At 45.0% G+C, this 19,840-nt stretch overlaps 2 protein-coding genes and 1 pseudogene across 6 annotated transcripts in view; 1 reads left to right on the top strand and 2 right to left on the bottom strand.

The window, feature by feature from the left end:
* Positions 1–10,022, bottom strand: part of TMEM41B (transmembrane protein 41B) — a 29,741-nt gene extending 19,719 nt beyond the window's left edge. For 2 of the 4 annotated variants that reach the window (XR_007719196.1, XM_050756403.1), the window contains exon 1: positions 9,578–9,898. Coding sequence is in view for 3 of the 4 variants with exons in the window: in XM_050756403.1 (XP_050612360.1) it covers positions 9,578–9,698 (121 nt within the window). In the remaining variant the exon portion in view is untranslated. Of the gene's footprint in view, positions 1–7,814; positions 7,904–9,577 lie in introns of those variants that run through there. The other 2 variants (XM_050756401.1, XM_050756402.1) reach the window with 2 other exon arrangements.
* Positions 1–19,840, top strand: part of IPO7 (importin 7) — a 289,402-nt gene that overhangs the window by 138,344 nt on the left and 131,218 nt on the right. The window lies entirely within an intron of this gene.
* Positions 6,047–7,820, bottom strand: LOC126935265 (proline-rich protein 13-like; annotated as a pseudogene). Its single transcript, XR_007719203.1, has one exon. The product of XR_007719203.1 is annotated as a proline-rich protein 13-like (transcript).

Raw genomic sequence — 19,840 nt, 5'->3', positions numbered from 1 at the left:
AAAAAAAGAGATACTGGTTGTCAAGGGACAGTGGGACTTGGAGCTAAAAGGTTAAATGGTGGAGGACACAGTAAGCCAAAGTGGTAAGCCAAAGACATGTATCAGAAAATAGGAGAGGTTGGAACAGAAACCCAGAGAAGCAGAATTGGGAAATATAGCTAAGTTACTTGCTGATTTCTAATGTTCCACTTCCCCTGATGCCTACCTCTATTTCTTGCTCAGTGAGATTATTTCTTATATTCTTTTTCTCTTGTTTAACAATCTTCCTTTTTATTTTTCTTAGTTTAAACTGATGTCTATTCCTTTCAACCAAAAAGTCTTGACTAAATAAAAGATAAGCTTCATTTTATCCCTTGTCTCACTACCACAATTGGAATTAGTAAGATTTTGCTAACTTTTTTCCCCCCGAAGAGACAGGGTCTCCCTATGTTGCCCAGGCTGGACTTGAACTCCTGGGCCCCAGCAATCCTCCCACCTTAGCCCCTCAAGTAGCTGGGACTAAGGTATGTACCACTGAGCCCTGACTAGGTATTACTAAATTCTAAGTTGAACACATAGAGAAATAGAAACCAACTGGCTCCTTGCTACTGGTAGACTACAAGAATCAGCATTATCAGGAAGCTTGATGGAAATTCAGATTCCCACTGAAGCAAAAATCTGCATTTTAATGATACTCATGTGATCTTCACACACATTAAAGTTTGAAAAGCTAAAATCTGGCCCACTTTTACAAGTAAGAGGCCTAAAGAAGGAGACTGCACTATCTAGTTATAAAAAAAAAATTCCTGAGCCATAGTGGTGGTGGTGTACACCTATAGTCCCAACTACTCAAGAAGCTGAGTCAGGAGAATCGTTTGAGCGCAGAACTTTGATTCTGGCCTGGGCAACACAGTGAGACCCTATCTCTAAAAGGAACCAAATAATGTGAAGCGTATTTCCAAAGCATTTTGTTGTTGTTGTTGTTGCTGTTTGAGAAGGAGTCTCGCTCTGTCGCCCAGGCTGGAGTGCAGTGGCGTGATCTTGGCTCATTGCAACCTCCACCTCCTAGGTTCAAGCAATTCTCCTGCCTCAGCCTCCTGAGTAGCTGGGATTACAGGCATGTGCTACCACATCTGGCTAATTGTTTTTGTATTTTTGGTAGAGATGGGGTTTCACCATATCAGCCAGGCTGGTCCAAGTGATTCTCTTGCCTCAGCCTCCCAAGTAGCTGGGATTACAGACGTGCACCACCACGCCCAGCTAATTTTTGTATTTCTAGTAGAGATGGGGGTTTCACCATGTTAGCCAGGCTGGTCTTGAACTCCTGACCTCAACCTCTGCCTCCCAGACTTTAGCTCATCTCTTATTTCTGAAATTTATTGCAGGAAGGAAGAGGATCATAATATAGGACAAAAGGTACTTTCGGTGGAACAATAAACCAAGCATGCCTATCTCTTAGTACTCTAGTTCATTAACCCACAGACGTATTGATATGTATGCTTTTTAGGAGCACAGAGAATTAAAAACACACTTTAAACATCTCAGGTCAAACATGAAAAGGTTTCTGCAGAATCTTGTAATAACAAATGGCTAAATGTCTGTTACATTTATGCTCTGGTTACTATCTAATTTAATATATATCTTGAGGCCTCCTAATAAGTTATATTCACTCATAAGTTATATTCTCTAAAAAAGCATAATCAGCAAAAAGTTGCAAAAACATCAGGGTGTACTAAATCCAATTGAACAAAAAATGTTGTTTTGGTTTATAAATATAAATCCCATTTATTTATTTATTATTTACTTTTATGAGATAGTGTCTCACTCTGTTGCCCAGGCTGGAGTGCAGTGGTGCAATCATAGCTCACTGCAGCCTTCAACTCCTGGGAGTTGAACGCCTTCAACTTCAATCCTCCTGCCTCAGCCTCCTGACTAGCTGGGACCACAGGTGTTTGTGACCATGCCTGGTTAATTAAATCATTATTATTATTATTATTATTTTTGAGATGGAGTCTCGCTCAGTCACCCAGGCTGGAGTGCAGTGGCGTGATCTCGGCTCACTACAACCTCCGCCTCCTGGGTTCAAGCAATTTTCCTGTCTTAGCCTCCCAAGTAGCTGGGATCACAGGTGCCTGCCACCATGCCCAGATAATTTTTGTATTTTTAGTAGAGACGGGGTTTCACCATGTTGGCTAGGATGGTCTTGATCTCTTGACCTCGTGATCCGCCCACCTCGGCCTCACAAACTGCTGGAATTACAGGCGTGAGCCACTGCACTCGGCAATTTTTTAGTTTTGTATTTAGAGACCAGGTCTCACTATTTTGCCCAGGCTGGTCTTGAACTCCTGGCTTCAAGCAATCCTCCTGCTTCAGCCTCCCAAAGTGCTGGGATTACTGGTATGAGCCATTGAACTGGGCTAGAAAACCTATTTAAACACAAACCATTTTCACAAGGCTAAAATAGTTATTTTTCTATTTTATTGAATAAAAGGCTATTCAATAAACTAGGTAAGGAATGAGGGTAATATAAATATAAATATTGAGTTTTCTATAGGTTGACATCAAAGTAAAGACACATTATACACACAAGTAGTGTATATTTTTTCAGGACGTCCATTATGATAATTTATAATTATAGAGCGGGTGTGGTGGCTCACTCCTGTAATGGCAGCACTTTGGAAGGCCAAGGTGGGCAGATCGCCTGACGTCAAGAGTTCAAGACCAGCCTAGCCAACAGGGTGAAACCCTGTCTCTACTAACAATATAAAAAATTAGTTAGGCGTGGTGGCACACCCCTGTAGTCCCAGCTACTGGGGAGGCTGAGGTACGAGAATTGCTGGATCCCGGGAGGTGAAGGTTGTGATGAGCTAAAATTGTGCCACTGCACTCCATCCTGGGTGACAGCTATTAATTATAGACAAATCATAGATAATAAACTGTTTTGGAGATACACATCACATTATATACTTCTTAAAGTTATGTTACTTTTAAATCCATCTAAAGGTATGCTACTTTTAAATCCAATTAACTTACCCCAGCCCAGTTTTTTTTTTTTTTTTTTTTTGAGGCGGAGTCTCGCTCTGTCGCCCAGGCTGGAGTGCAGTGGCGCGATCTCGGCTCACTGCAAGCTCCGCCTCCCGGGTTCCCGCCATTCTCCTGCCTCAGCCTCCCGAGTAGCTGGGACTACAGGCGCCGCCACCACGCCCGGCTAATTTTTTTGTATTTTTAGTGGAGACGGGGTTTCATTGTGTTAGCCAGGATGGTCTCGATCTCCTGACCTCGTGATCCGCCCGTCTCGGCCTCCCAAAGTGCTGGGATTACAGGCTTGAGCCACCGCGCCCGGCCAACCCAGCCCAGTTTTAACTTACTTTCCTGCTAGAATCAGGTGCAGAGTATAAGAAAAACTAACACAAATAATTTAATATTATAAGCATCTTTTTAAAACCTTCAAAACCTTTTTTTTTTTTTTTTTTTTTTTTTGTAGAGGGAGTCTCTCTCCGTCACCCTGGCTAGAGTGCAGTGGCATGATCTCGGCTCACTGCAACCTCCGTCTCCTGGCTTCAAGCGATTCTCCTGTCTCAGCCTCGGGAGTAGCTGGGATTACAGGCGCCTGCCACCACGCCCAGCTAACTTTTTTGTATTTTTAGTAGAGACGGGTTTTCACCATGTTGGTCAGTCTGGTCTCGAACTCCTGACCTCAGGTGATCCACCCGCCGCAGCCTCCCAAAGTGCTGGGGTGACAGGTGTGAGCCACTGCACCAGGACATTCATTTTTTTTATCCTGAAAATATCTGCATACATAAGAATGACTTTTAAGAAAGAATGATGGCTCTTCCCCCCCTTTCTTAGCAATTCTCTTTAGAACTTCTATCCAAGCTATGTACTTAAATATAGTTGTGATTAGCGCTGTCCGCTAAACATCTATTGAGTACCAAATGCTTTGTTCACTCTGTGCTCCTAAGAAGCTGATGCCACCATTAGCTAGCTAGATATTCCCCTTCCCCCGACAAGGAAGAGTAGAGTTAAAAGGGGCATTTAGTTTATAGGAAAGCAAGATCACTGGGCTAGAGTGAAGGCAAGATTCATGGAGTTTGTGGAAATTTTGTTGAAGATTAAAAGATGGGAAAAGGGGGAGGGCGCAGAGGCTCATGCCTGTAATCCCAGCACTTTGGAAGGCTAGGACAGGTGGATCACCTGAGGTCGGGAGATTGAGACCAGACTGGCCGACATGGTGAAACCCCGTCTCTATTAAAAATGTAAAAAATTAGCCAGACACGGTGGTTGGCACCTGTAATCTCGGCTACTCAGGAGGTTGAGACAGGAGAATCGCTTGAACCCATGAGGCAGAGGTTGCAGTGAGCAGGGATCGTGCCATTGCACTCCAGCCTGGGTAACAAAAGTGAAACTCCCTCTCAAAAAGAAAAAAAGAAAAAACAAAAAGATGGAAAAAGAGTCAGCTTTTGTTTTGTTTTGAGATGGAGTTTCGCTCTGTCACCCAGGCTGGAGTGCAGTGACGCCATCTTGGCTCATTGCAACCTCCGCCTCAGCCTCCCAGGTTCAAGCAATTCTCCTGCCTCAGCCTCCCAAATAGCTGGGACTGTAGGTGCCTGCCACCATGCCTGGCTAATTTTTGTATTTTTAGTATATACAGGGTTTCACCATATTGGTCAGGCTGGTCTCGAACTCCTGACCTCAGGCAATCCTTCTGCCTCAGCCTCCCAAAGTGCTGGGATTACAGGCGTGAGCCATGGTGCCCGGCCTACAGTCAGCCTTCTATCCTGTACATGTGCAGCTAACTATTTTAAAAGACTTAAATAGGTAATAGTCTTTTTTTTTTTTGAAACAGGGTCTCCATCAACCAGGCTAGAGTGCAATGGTGCAATCACGGCCCCCTGCAGCCTGGATCTCCAAGGCTCAAGAGATCCTCTTAACCGCAGCCTCCCAAGTAGCTGAGATTACAGGCGTGCATCATGCCCAGCTAATTCTTGTATTTTTTTTTTTTTTTTAATAGAGACAGGGTCCCACTATGTTATGTTGCCCAGGCTGATCTCAAATTCCTGGGCTCAGGCAATCCTCCTGCCTTGCCCACCCAAAGTGCTGGGATTACATGTGTGGGCCATCAAACCCAGGCTAATGTACTCCTCTTAAGTTAAAAATTAAATAAGGCTTTTAGTATGCTAGCTCTAAAACTATAATATTTTTCTTTACATTATGAATTTACCAGTACTAAAGTAAAGAATAAGATGAGTGAAAGGAGTTAGTGTTTAACTGGACTAAAGAACATTAATTACCCTGAGTTTTCCTTGAGTAGACAGGTCTCTAATTGCTACCTGTCTTATTATAGTTGAATGATGAAATATATAGACATTTGAACAAAATTAAGATCTAAGTTTAACTTGATATTTTCCTCACTCTCTAAAATTAGGCAAACTTTCTCAAGCATTGTATTCTATAGTAACACAAGAAAACAACTGATGAGGGTGCAATAAAGCCTAATGACATTCCACTCTGAGGTTCTCCTTTCGCACAAACTGGTAAACAGAGAATGCTGGCAATTATAATTCAACAATCCTTGGGTATAATTCTAACAAGAGTTCTAAACATAGATTAAAAAGTCATAAATCTTGTTTTTATACGTCTACATTTAAATTTATAGCAAACACATTTATAATGTGCCTTCTTATGGCCACATTACACATACGTGCCTTTTAGCATTACAGCTACTTACACCAGTACTGCTCTATCACCCAGGCTGGAATGCAGTGGCGTGATATCGGCTCATTGCAACCTCCGCCTCCCAGGTTCAAGTGATTCTCCTGCCTCAGCCTCCCAAGTAGCTGGGATTACAGGTGTGCACCACCATACCCAGCTAATTTTTGTACTTTTAGGAGAGACAAGGTTTCACCGTGTTAGTCAGGCTGGTCTTGAACTCCTGACCTCATGATCTGCCTGCCTCGGCCTCTCAAAGTACTGAGATTACAAGCATGAGCCACCATATCAGCCTAAGTAATGTATATGACCAGGTGTATATATATATATATATAACTCAAGAAAAGATTTAAAAAAATTTTTAAAACCAGCATTTAATCCCAAAGCACTGATATTTTCTCTTCTATTCCATTATTTAAAAATGCTTATTTTTGATTATCCATCAAATTGATTTCACACCCCTCACAAGGGTCATGACTTATATACTGAAAAACACAGGCTGGGCACGGGTGACTCACACCTGTAATCCCAGCACTTTGGGAGGCCAAGGCGGGCGGATCACAACGTCAGAAGATCGAGACCATCCTGGCTAACATGGTAAAATCCCATCTCTACTAAAAATGCAAAAAATTAGCCCCGCATGGTGGCGGGTGCCTGTAGTCTCAGCTACTCGGAGGCTGAGGCAGGAGAATAGTGTGAACCCGGGCAGTGGAGCTTGCAGTAAGCCAAGATCGTACCACTGCACTCCAGCCTGGGCAACAGAGCGAGACTCCGTTTCAAAACAAAACAAAAAAAAGATAGAGGTTTTTCATCATAATTAAATTTCCACAAACCTCCCCAATCACAAGTATTATAAGTGGAAGTAAAAAATCACATTTTACAGATCTCGAATTTGTCTTCAACATTTAGTTCATCATCTTCAAAAAATAGCTCCCCTACTAAACTCATTAGCTATATGATCTATCCAAGCAGCAACAAGATGGCCAGGCCATGGCAATCCTCTTCCCATTTTCCCTCACCACTCAGGGCTCAACAGCATGGTGAAGCTCAGGTGGGGGTAGGGGATGGAGAGCACAACGGATACTTTCCCCCAGTACAACATGGCATCTGAAGCTTGATAGGAGAGCAGAACTGGTGAGACCTGAGGGAAGGGTCCAGGGCCTGTATTCAGTCAGAATCACTGCTGGAAGAGGAGGAGGAATGCTTGCTATGCTTGTGGTGCTTGTGCATCTTTTTATGAGCTTTCTTCATCTTCTTCAGTATCTTCTTGTCCACTATCACTGCTGGTCTGACCATGCCAGGAGCCAAAGGATTCACAGGAGGCATTCCAGGGGCAGGTGGTAGGTATGGAGGAGGGTAGGGACCCGAGCGTTGGCATCCTGGATACCCTGGCTGTGGCACAGGATGAGGGGCCAACCTGGGGGGAAAGCCGAATTGCCCTGTGGAGCTCCTGGGGGAGGAGGACAGGGACCCGGGGGAAAGGGTGGGTTGATAGGTGGTGGGTGGGCAGGATTGGAACCTACAGGGCACCCGATGTTGGGGGGATATGGATTTGGCCCTGGCTTCCTGGCATTGGGATTCCGCATGTTTAGGTGTGTCCTCCAGCCTTTCCACCACCGCCTGGGCTTGATGCATCCTCAAGAGCTTCTTAACTAGTTCCACCTCCTGTCTGCTCTCTCATCTTCATCATGCAAAAATTAGACTTTCCGTGTTACTTCTGCCTTACTCAAGTATTCAAAGTGGTCCACAGACTACTAGGCTCAGCTCTGAGACTAGAGGCCAGAGTAATGGTAAGGAATCCACTAAATGTGCAAACATTGCAGATAGCGTGTAAAATAGTTCAAACATACATATGATGACAACTACTTATTTGCCAAAGTTATATATGTCACTTAATAAAATACAAATGCATTTCCAAGTATCATGGAATTTACAGGAACATTCTGACACCATCCTGAACAGGCCAACTTCATCGCCTACTGACACCCAACAGAAACCCTCTGCTCTTGACAAGGTAATCTTACCTACACACATAAAAGTTTCACACTAACCTTCAATCCTACTACTCTATTTCTCCTAGCCTGGAACACCCTTCCCTTCTCTCTACTTATGCAAATCTTACTTACCTGGCAAAGCACAATGGCTCATGCCTGTAATTCCAGCATTTGGGGAGGCCAAGGCAGGAAGACACTTGAGCCCAGGACTTCAAGACATCCTGGCCCGCCTCTTCTCTATAAAAAATAAATAATTAGCTGGGCATGGTGGCACATACTTGTAGTCCCAGTTACTTGGTGGAGCTGACGTGGGAAGATCGCCCGAGCCCAGGTGGCTGAGGCTGCAGCGAGCTATGATCATGCCACTGCACTCCAGCACAGGTGACACAGCGAGGCCGTGTCTCAAGCCACTAAAAACAGGCCTTACTTCACCATGAAGGCATGCCTTCACATCCCTTCCCTGTCTTCCTATAGATTTGTGATCTATAGATGTCATGTGACAGCATCATAAGAATAATTGTGTTGAATGTTCTGTTGTAATAAAATAAGATAAAAAAATAAGAGTACTTTGGAAGTTTCAAGGTTTTATTTTTTGAATAGCTTTAGGTAAACATCATGAATAGTAAAACTGGCTGCTACCTCAAATGAGATGTCAATTTTTAGGGATGCCCTATCTGGAAAACACTTTTTCAGGAAATGCAGACCTTGGAATATGTCACCCTCAGTAGTAGAGTCTTCAAAACAATCTTTTATTCAGAGCTGATTTATACATTAACAATGATTCATTTCTCTGTTTTTCAAGTTATATGAAGTTACCTGGCTTCAGTGTATATAAGCTGGAAAAATACCAAATACATAAAGGTGACAGAGTCAAATTAGACTGTTGGAGACATTTTAAATTATTTGAAAATACATTAACATTTTCTGCTACACACTCTTAAAGCTCTCCTTAGCCATCACTGGTGGTGGAACACACCTGTGTGAGCTACAGACAAACTTCTTAGGATCACTTCAAGTTTATGAGCTTTAAAATCATTTAAAGAACAATTCCAGGCCAACACGGAATCAAAGTAGTTTGTAGGCACAGTTTTTTCCTTAAAACAATATTTAAAGCCGTGAGTGAGATTCTGCAATTATAGAGGCAGTAGGAATAAAGAGAAAACAAAAACCAAAAATAAAGCCGTGAGAAATGTCAGGATGTAGTAGGGGGAAAAAACTTTAGAATGAGTGACCTCAGCTGTAACTAAGTAACTGCTAATATTTATTTAGCCCCCACTTCATATCCAAGCATTACTCTAAATCTTTTACGTGAATTATTTCGTTTAACCCACGCACCACCTATTAAGTAGATATTATTATTATCCCCATTTCACAGTTCAGACACTGAGGTTTTCTGAAAGTTACCAAGTCCAAGATCACAAGAAAACAGTAGGGCAGGGACTCACACACCACCTGCCACCTGGAAGTATTAAGTCCTTGCTCCTAACTACTACTTCACTGATCTGGCTTTATGACTTTGTAAGTCATATACCCACCTGGGCCTCAGTTTCTTCATCTGTATAAACAACGCAACGAATGCTACAGTACAGCTCCTTCCAGCTCTGCCTAGCGTCGTTATTATCAACCTTACAATCTACCTGAGCGTCAACAAGCCAGTGTCATCCTTTCTTTTAAGTGAATTGTACTCAAACAGCATTTACAATGCACCTACTAGGCGTACGGCCTTGTGCTGCGCGAGCGCCCAAGCCCAACTCCCTCACGGTCTCTGCTCCCGCCCCTGCGCCAGCAGGCTCCCTCTTTCCCCACAACTCTCCGAGACCTGCGGGGGTCCTTTTTCCCTCCGGACACACAGAAGCCTCCGCCCACCCCCAGCTCTGCTCCCTGGGCCCACTCACCCTTCTGGTGATCTCCGCGGCCAGGCGCCGCGGGACCCCGCGTCTCCGCTGCCCCGTCCCCCACGGGGGTCGTGTGGTGAGCGCCCGTCCGCGAGCGTTCGGCGACTCTGCCTTTCGCCATGGCAGCTGCAAGGAAGCTGAAAGAAGCGGTGCGGTGCCGCGCCCCCTAAACAACAAAATTCTATCGCAGGCTCCTTACTACGCCGAAGCGCCACGGCCAGATCCACTTCCGGTGCGACCGCCTCACCCGGGACGACCTCAACCTAGCTAGCACAGCGACGCCCTGCAAACACCCGCAGCGCCCGCCCCAGGCTAAACCCCGCCCCGTGCCGCCCCCGAGCCTCGCGCGCTCGTGCGGCCCAGTAACCGCGAGACAAGTCAGGGTCCTGGACCGCCCCTTTCAGTGCCCCGCCCCACCTACGGGAAAGAGGTAGTCACATGGCGCCGGGGCGAGAGCATGCGCAGTCGCGGCACCCAAGTCACCCGGCTGCGGCTCACTGGCCCTGGCGTCCAAAGCTCAGCCTTAATTACCCGGAAGTGCAGTCCCCGGGACGTCAAACCTTTTGTCCAGGCCGCCGGAAGTGCCTGTGATTAGTCGGCATTTCGCGGCTGAGGCTGATTCAGCCCATTACGTCAGTTCCGCCGCTGCTGTCCTCAATTTGGAGGCGCCAGAGTGCTTGGTCTAAATATGGTGGAAAATAGAAAGGCTGAGCAAAACCTGCCTGAGTTTCAGGAAACTAAGGCTCAGAGAGGGCTACGTAAAACCTGTGAAGGTCACAGGATGGCAAAAATGGGCTTAGACTCCAGGTTGTCTTGTTCCCAAAGCTAACCGCTTTGCATTACCTGCTGCCCCCCCCTCCTTACTACTAAACCCAAGTCAGCTCTACATTTAGCTCATTCGTAAACTAAGCGGAAACATGCCTTTTACACACGTACTTTTTCTGCTTCTACCCCTCAGAGCACATTCAGCTTACTCACCGTGGTTACCTCTTGAAAGTAACTTGGAGGCCAGGCGCGGTGGTTCACGCCTGTAATTCCAGCACTTTGGGAGGCCAAGGCGGGTGGATCTTCTGAGGTGAAGAGTTGGAGACTGGCCTGGCCAACATGGTGAAACCCTGTCTCTACTAATAATACAAAAATTAGGCCAGGTGCAGTGGCTCATGCTTGTAATCCCAGCACTTTGGGAGGCCAAGGCGGGCAGATCACCTGAAGTCGGGAGTTCGAGACCAGCTTGGCCACGTCTCTACTAAAAATGCAAAAAATTGGCCAGGCGGCATGATGGTTCAAGCCTGTAATCCCAGCACTTTGGGAGGCCAAGGCAGGCGGATCACCTGAAGTAAGGAGATCAGGACCAGCCTGGCCAACATGGTGAAACCATGTCTCCACTGAAAATACAAAAAAATTAGCCGGGCGTGGTGGTGGACGCCTGTAATCCCAGCTACTCGGGAGGCTGAGGTAGGAGAATCGCTTGAACCCGGGAGGCGGAGGTTGCAGTGAGCCGACATTGCGCCACTGCACTCCAGCCTGGGCAACAGAGCGGGACTCCGTCTCAAAAAAAAAAAATACAGAAATTAGTCGGACATGGTGGTGCACACTACTCTGGAGGCTGAGGCAGAAGAATTGCTTAAACCCGGGAGGCGGAGGTTGCAGTGAGCCGAGATCGTGACTCTGCACTCCAGCCTGGCAACAGACCGAGACTCCATCTCAAAAAAAAAAAAAAAAAAAAAGAATAAAATACCTAGGAATACAGCTAACCAGGGTGGGAGGTGAAAGATCTCTACAATGAGAATTACAAAACACTGATGAAGGAAATTAGAAACAATACAAACAAATGGAAAAATATTCCATGCTCATGATCATGGACAGGAAGAATCGATATTGTTAAAATGGCCAAACTGTCCAAAGCAATTTACAGATTCAATACAGATTCAATGCTATATCTATCAAACAGCTAATGACATTTTTCTTTTTCTTTCTTTTTTTTTTTTTTTTTTTTTTTTTTTTTTTGGTGGTGGGGGGATAGAGTCTCACTCTATTGTCCAGGCTGGAGTGCAGTGGCACAATCTTGGCTCACTGCAACCTCTGCCTCTCAGGCTCAAGAGATTCTCCTGCCTCAGCCTCCTGAGTAGCTAGGATTACAGGCACCCGCCACTGTTCCCAGCTAATTTTTGTATTTGTAGTAGAGACAGGGTTTCACCAGGTTGGCCAGCCTCCCAAAGGAGGCTGAAGCCGGCAGATCACTTAAGGTCGAAAGTTCAAAAATTCAAATTTTCACAGAATTAGAAAAATACAGGCAGGCACGGTGGCTCACACCTGTAATCCCAGCAATTTGGGAGGCCAAGGTGGGCAGATCGCTTGAGGTCAACAGTTCGAAACCAGCCTGGCCAACATGGTGAAACCCTATCTCTACTAAAAATACAAAACAATTAACCAGGTGTGGTGGTGGGTGCCTGTAATCCCAGCTACTGGAGAGGCTGAGGCAGGAGAACTGATTGAACCTAGGAGGTGGAGGTTGCAGTGAGCTGAGATTGCACCACTGCACTCCAGCCTGGGACGACACAGCGAGACTCCATCTCAAAAAAAAAGAAAAAGAAAAAGACATTCTACAGTTCATTTGTAACCAAAACAGAGCCCAAATAGCCAAAACAATCCAAAGCCAAAACAACTTCAAACCAAACAACAAGATTACAGTAACCAAGACAGCATGGTACTGGTACCATAGACCAATGGAATAGATTAGACACACAGACCAATGGAACAGATTAGAAAACCCAAAAATAAAGCCACACGCCTACAACCATCTGATCTTCAACAAAGCCAACAATAACAAGGAATGGGGAAAGGACACCCTATTCCATAAATGGCGCTGGTATAACTAGCTAGACATAGACAGAAGATTGAAACTATATCCCTTCCTTACACCATATACAAAAATAAACTCAAGATAGATTAAAGACTGAAATGTAAAACCCCAAAACTATAAAAACTGAGAAGAAAACCTAGGAAATACCATTCTGGATGTGGACCCAGCAAAGACTTCATGATGTCGACTCCAAAAGCAATTGCAACAAAAACAAAAATTGACAAGTAGGACCTAATTAAACTAAAGAGCTGCACAGAAAAATCAATGATCAACAGAGTAAACAGAGAAGCTACAAACTGGGAGAAAATATTTGCAAACTATGCTTCTGACAGAAGTGTAATATTCAGAATCTATAAGAAACTTAAATCAACAAGCAAAACCCAAGGAAACCCATTAAATAATGGACAAGGGTTAATTTGTGCAGTGGTAATAGAAAAAAAAAGGAAAAAGATGGGCAAAGGACCTGAATAGACACTTCTCAGAAGAAGACATACATGTGTGGCTAGGCACCGTGGCTCATGCCTATAATCCCAGCACTTTGGGAGACTGAGGCAGGCAGATCACCTGAGGTCGGGAGTTCCAGACCAGCCTGGTCAACATGGCTAATCCCCAACCCTTAGAAAAGTACAAATATTAGTCAGATGTGGTGGCGCATACCTGTAATCCCAGCTACTCAGGAGGCTGAGGCAAAAGAATCACTTGAACCTGAAAGGCGGAGGTTGCAGTGAGCCAAGATCATGCCACTGCATTCCAGACTGGGTGACAGAGGAAGACTCGTCTCAAAACAAAAACAAAAACAAAGCAAATCCCAGGTCGGGTGCAGTGACTCACACCTGTAATCTCAGCACTTTGGGAGGCTGAGGTGAGCAGATCATCTGAGGTCGGGAGTTTAACACCAGGCTGGCCAATATGGTGAAACACCATCTCTACTAAAAATACAAAAAACAGGCCGGGCGCGGTGGCTCACACCTGTAATCCCAGCACTTTGAGAGGCTAAGGCAGGCGGACCACGAGGTCAGAAGATCAAGACCATCCTGGCTAACATGGTGAAGTCCCGTCTCTACTAAAAATACAAAAAAAAAAAAAAAAATTAGCTGGGCATGGTGGCGGGTGCCTGTAGTCCCAGCTACCCGGGAGGCTGAGGTAGGAGAATGGCATGAACCCAGGAAGTAGAGCTTGCAGTGAGCCGAGATTGCGCCACTGCACTCCAGCCTGGGTGACAGAGCAAGACTCCATCTCAAAAAAAAAAAAAAAAAAAATTAGCTGAGCATCATGGCGCATGCCTATAATCCCAGCTACTTGGTAGGCTGAGGCAGGAGAATCACTTGAACCCAGGAAGCGGAGGTTGTGGTGAGAGAAGATCGGTCCACTGCACTCCAGCCTGGGCGACAGGATGAGACTCCGTCAAAAAAAAAAAAAATCCCAGCTAGATTTTTTGCGGAATTTGACAAACTGATCCTAAAATTCATATGAAATCCAGGGGACCCCGAATAGCCAAACCAATCTTTTTTTTTTTTTTTTTTCTTTTGAGATGGAGTTTCGCTCTTGTCTCCTAGGCTGGAGTACAGTGGCATGATCTCAGTCCACTGTAATCTCTGCCTCCTGGGTTCATACAATTCCCCTACCTTAGCCTCCCGGGTAGCTGGGATTACAGACGCCTACCATCACGCCCAACTAATTTTTGCATTTTTAGTAGAGACGGATTTCACCAGGTTGGCCAGGCTGGTCTCGAACCCCTGATCTCAGGTGATCCTCCCACCTCAGCCTCCCAAAGTGCTGGGATTACAGGCATGAGCGGCCGTGCCCAGCCTGTATTGTATTTTCTAAAGTTTTTGCAATTGGTTTGTGTTACCTTAATAATTAGAATAAAGCAATGAAAACAAAAAAGATTTTAAATGCTTGTAATGTTAGTGAGCATACAATTTTTGCTATGCTTCTTTAATTTAATATCATGTGGGGTTGGGCCTGTAATCCCAGCACTTTGGGAGGCCAAGGCGGGTGGATCACGAGGTCAGGAGTTTGAGACCAGCCTGACAGATATGGTGAAACCCCATCTCTACTAAAAATACAAAAAAATTAGTTGGATGTGGTGACGTGCACCTGTAATCCCAGCAACTCGGGAGGCTGAGACAGGAGAATTGCTTGAGGCTGGGAGGCAGAGGTTGCAGTGAGCCAAGATCGTACCATTGCACTCCAGCCTGGGTGACAGAGCAGACTCTATCTCAAAAATATATATATATATATAAAATAATAATTTAGTATAATGTGAAGTCTTCTTACCTCTTCCTTGACTAGAGGAATTCAGTGAAAACAGCATCTTCTCCCTGGGCTGTGGGCAGGAAATGGAACCCCTAAGCTTTGCTTTGCAAGATGAGGAGACCTCAGGCTAAGGTGGGAATGGAAATAGTTTAGAAACAGAAAAAGAAGAGCAGTTTCTCAGATTGCCAAAGAAGGAGAATGTTGTCCTAAAAATAGATTAGAATGTGGTGGCTGGAGTCAGGCATTCTGAACTAAATTTTCAAGTCTTAGTATTCAGGAAGCTGTCAGACAAGGCAGACCAGAAGCCAATAGGATCAGGTTCCTGGAAACCAGCTAGTGAAGCTGGAATGAAGAAGCCGACTATGGTTGCAGGGTAGCCAGGGTCCGCACCTTCCAATACTGGGGCAGCAGTGAGTTCTGTCCCCAAACTGTTTGGGGAAAGGCCTGGGCTCCTGTCAAGGGCAATCATCCAGGCCAACCTTCCTGAATTGACATCACTCAAGTGCCAAAAGAATGTAGGACGCTCAGCTGGACTCTATTTTGAGACAAGGTCTCACTCAGGCTGGAGTGCAGTGGCATGATCTCGGCTCACTGCAATCTCCACCTCCTGGGCTCAAATGATCCTCCCACCTCATCCTCCCGAGTAGCTGGGACTACAGGTGTGCAACACCATGCCCAGCCAAATATATATATTTTTTTTATTTTTTGTAGAGACAGGGTTTTGCCATGTTGCCTAGGCTGGTCTCAAGCTCTTGAGCTCAAGTGATCCTCCCACCTCGGCCTCCCAAAGTGCTGGGATTATGGGCATGAGCCACCGCACCTGGCCTTAGCTGCCTTTCATTTGTACTGGGTGGAGAGAGTGCCGGACAGGAGTCCAGGTAGTTCAGGCTTTGAGGCTTGGCCCTCTGGCCCATATCACTCGATGCTATCCGCCCAGGCCAGTAAACAATTCTAATATCTAAAGAGTCTAAATTACCTGAACAAAATCAGAATATTATTACCTTTTAAAAAGAACAGCTTTAGGCCGGGCACGGTGGCTGACGCCTGTAATTCCAGCACTTTGGGAGGCTGAGGCAGGCAGATCATGAGGTCAGGAGATCGAGACCATCCTGGCTAACATGGTGAAACCCCATCTCTACTAAAAATACAAAAAAATTAGCTGGGCGTGGTGGCAGGCGCCTGTAGTCCTAGCTACTTGGGAGGCTGAGGCAGGAGAATGGTGTGAACCTGGGAGGCAGAGCTTGCAGTGAGCCAAGATCGCGCCACTGCACTCCAGCCTGGGCGACAGAGTGAGAGACTCCATCTCAAAAAAAAAAAAAAAAAAGAAAAGAAAAAGAAAAAGGACAGCTTTATTTTCTATGTTTTTTTCATAGAACATATCATCAATCATCATTATATTATACGGCATATTTGCATGGATTTATTTGTTTTATGGTCCCTCCCTAGTTGGAATCTAAGTTCCATGAGGGCAGGGGACTTTTTCTGCTTCCTTCACTGCTGTCTTTTCAAAGCTTAGGAGAATCCCTGGCACATTATTGCTCAGAAAATCTTTGATGAGTTTGTTGACCAAAAAAAAAAAGGTTACCAAAGGTCAAACAGTAAAGTTCAAAAAGTAAAAGTTGGCCAGGCACAGTGCCTCACACCTGTAATCCCTGTATTTTGGGAGGCCAAGGTGGGAGGATCATGAGGTTAGGAGTTCAAGGCCAGCCTGGCCAACATTGTGAAATCCCGTCTCTCCTAAAAATACAAAAATTTTTTTGTATTTGGCATGGTGGCAGGCACCTGTAATCCCAGCTATTCAGGAGGCTGAGGCAGGAGAATCATTTGAATCTGGGAGGCAGAGGTTGCAGTGAGCCAAGATTGTGCCACTGTACTCCAGCCTGGATGACAGAGCAAGACTCTGTTCCCCCCCAAAAATAAGTAAAAATTAAGAGTCCCTATCCATATCTTTATCTATTTCCACTTCCCTAAAATAGCGGCTATAACATTTCTGTGTGCAATATTAATCCTAGAACAATCTGTCTTGTTTACTTCTGTATATCCTAAGCAGAGCACAGTGCCTGGCATACATCAAAGTACTTAATAAAAGCTATTTGAAAATTCACTGAATGAGTTGCAAGCAGTTTTGAGGTTGGGGTGGCATGGTTAGCAGGAAGGGTTGGCAGCTGTAGGCTATTTCCCCAGACAAGTTACGGTGCGCTCCTTGAGTTAGCCATTCATTTATGCACCCCAAGTACCCAGAAGCATGCCTGAACACGCTAACATTTATTTATTGAGCACTTACACAATTATCCAATCATATATTGTCAAGAGGAATTTGATACTGCAGACCGCTACACTACTTCTGACTTCCTTGAATAAGGCTCCCTGCCCTATTAAACTGGCCCAGTGCCTTCCTACCAAAATATGTGGCCTCAGGGCAGAACTCCTACCCCAAGGGGCTCTCTCTGCCTCTTGGCTACTGACCAGGCCAGTAGACACAGACACTCATACTCATGTCCAGCATGTCTGGATGGGACACTGCCCAGTTAGAACCTCTAAGAGACAGTGATCTGTCAGCGTCTCTGTGAGGGTGTTGATCGCCTCCTCTTTGGGGGCTTTGTCTGAGAGCTAGCTTCTCTGTGGAAAAGGCAGTCAAAGCCAGAAGTGAACCACTCAGTCACACTGAAAATACAATGTTGAAGCACTAACCTGAAATGTGGCAATTTACAGCTGTCACACCACAATCACTAAGTGAAATCACATTTTGCACCAGACTTCCAAAAACTTAATCATATGAAAACTATTTATATTGCTTTGAAAGATTGGTAAAAGCTGTTTGCCTCAAATGTAAAAAAGTCTACTATAGGATTTCTGCTGAGAAGCACAAATACACAAGGCAAAGTGGTTCTTTTCTTTTCTTTTCTTTTCTTTTTTTTTTTGAGATGGAGTTTCGCTCTTGTTGCCCAGGATGGAGTGCAATGGCACGATCTTGGCTCACCACAACCTTCGCCTCCCAGGTTCAAGGGGTTCTCCTGCTTCAGCCTCCCAAGTAGCTGGGATTACAGGCATGCATCACCACACCCAGCTAATTTTGTGTTTTTAGTAGAGACGGGGTTTCTCCATGTTGGTCAGGCTGGTCTCAAACTCCTGACCTCAGGTGATCTGCCCGCTTCGACCTCCAAAAGTGCAGGGATTACAGGCTTGAGCCACTGTGCCCAGCCCAAAGTAGTTATTTTCTATTTTTCATCAGAATATATTTAATTATCAATAAAGTGACGTACTAAGCATAGAAGAGTGACTTAGGTGGATTCCTTGATAGTTAAAAACTTTATTAAATCAACAAAACAAAATCAAATTTCCTAGAATTTACCTTCATGAGAGTAAAACTTCTTAGCAGGACTGGTACACTTTTTTTTTTTTTTTTTTTTGAGACGGAGTCTTGCTGTTGTCACCCACGCTGGAGGGCAGTAGTGCAATCTCAGCTCGCTGCAACCTCCACCTCCCGGGTTCAAGTGATTCTCCTGCCTCAGCTTCCCGAGTAGCTGGGACTACAGGCGCATGCCACCATGCCTGCCTAATTTTTTGTATTTTTAGTAGAGACGGGATTTCACCATGTTAGCCAGATTGGTCTCGATCTCCTGACCTCATGATCCGCCTGCCTTGGCCTCCCAAAGTGCTGGGATTACAGGCGTGAGCCACCGCGCCCGGCCAGGACTGGTACACTTTTAGGTTCCGATTCCGCTTTGTTTTCTTCTTCAAGAAGACAAGAGAAATGTCACAACTATTTGCCATATAGTATTCAATCCTGTATTAGAAATAAAGACCGAGTGTGGTGGCTCACACTGGTAATCCCAGCATTTTGGGAGGCCGAGGTGGGTGGATCACCTGAGGTCGGGAGCTTGAGACCAGCCTGACCAATATAGAGAAACACCCTCTCTACTAAAAACACAAAATTAGCCGGGCGTGATGGCACATGCCTGTAATCCCAGCTACTCAGGAGGCTGAGGCAGGAGAATCGCTTGAACCCAGGAGGCAGAGGTTACAGTGAGCCAAGATCATGCCATTGCACTCTAGCCTGTGCTACAAGAGTGAAACTCCATCTCAAAAAAAGAAAGAAAAATAACAACAATAAAACTAATCAGCTATGAGATGCTATTGGAACAAGTGGGGAAATTTTAGTATGCATTTAACATTAGATAATAGCATTAAGTTGCCAGGCATAATGCCTCACACCTATAATTCCAGCACTTTGGAAGGCCAAGGAAGGAGGATCACTTGAGCCCAGAAGTTCAAGACCAGCCTGTTCAACATAGGGAGATGTCATCTCTATAAAATATAAAAATAAAATTAGACGGCTAGGCGCAGTGGCTCATGCCTGTAATCCCATGAGGCCAAGCTGGTGGATTACTGAGGTCAGGAGTTCACAACCAGCCTGACCAACATGGAGAAACCCTGTCTCTACTAAAAATACAAAATTAACCGGGCGTGGTGGCACATACCTGTAATCCTAGCTACTCGGGAGGCTGAGGCAAGGAGAATCACTTGAACCCGGGAGGCAGAGGTTGTGGGGGGCCAAGATCATGCCATTGCACTCCAGCCTGGGCAACAAGAGAGAAACTCCATCTCAATAATAATAATAATAAAATAAATAAATAAATAAATAAATAAATAAATAAATAAAAATAAAATTAGCCGGGTGCGGTGGTGTGTGCCTGTGGTCACAGCTACTTGGGAGGCTGAGGTGGGAGGATTGCTTGAGCCAGGGAGATCGAGGCTGCAATGAGTTGTGATCATGCCCCTGGACAACAGAGCAAGGCTGTCTAAAAAAAAAAAAAAAAAAAAAAGCATTGATTCAATATTAAGTTTCTCTAATATGGAAATTATTCTGTAGTTATATATGAGAACATCTTTGTTCTGAAGAGCTACATCTTAAAGAGTTTGGGGGTAAAATGTTAATGATGACTACAGCTTACTCTCAACTGGTTCAGCCAAAAAAAGTAAGAGTGTGAGAGAGAGAGTGTGTGTGTGTGTGTGTGTGTGCAGGGAGAGAGACAGAGACAGAAAGCAAATATGGGAAAAATGTTAGCAGTTAGGCAATCTAGACAAAGAGCATATGGGTGGTCATACTATTCTTGCAACTTTTCTTCAGGTTTGAAAAT

This window comes from Macaca thibetana, chromosome 14, assembly GCF_024542745.1.
Source record: "Macaca thibetana thibetana isolate TM-01 chromosome 14, ASM2454274v1, whole genome shotgun sequence".
Taxonomy (NCBI): domain Eukaryota; kingdom Metazoa; phylum Chordata; class Mammalia; order Primates; family Cercopithecidae; genus Macaca; species Macaca thibetana.
This window is presented reverse-complemented; position numbering and strand designations above follow the sequence as displayed.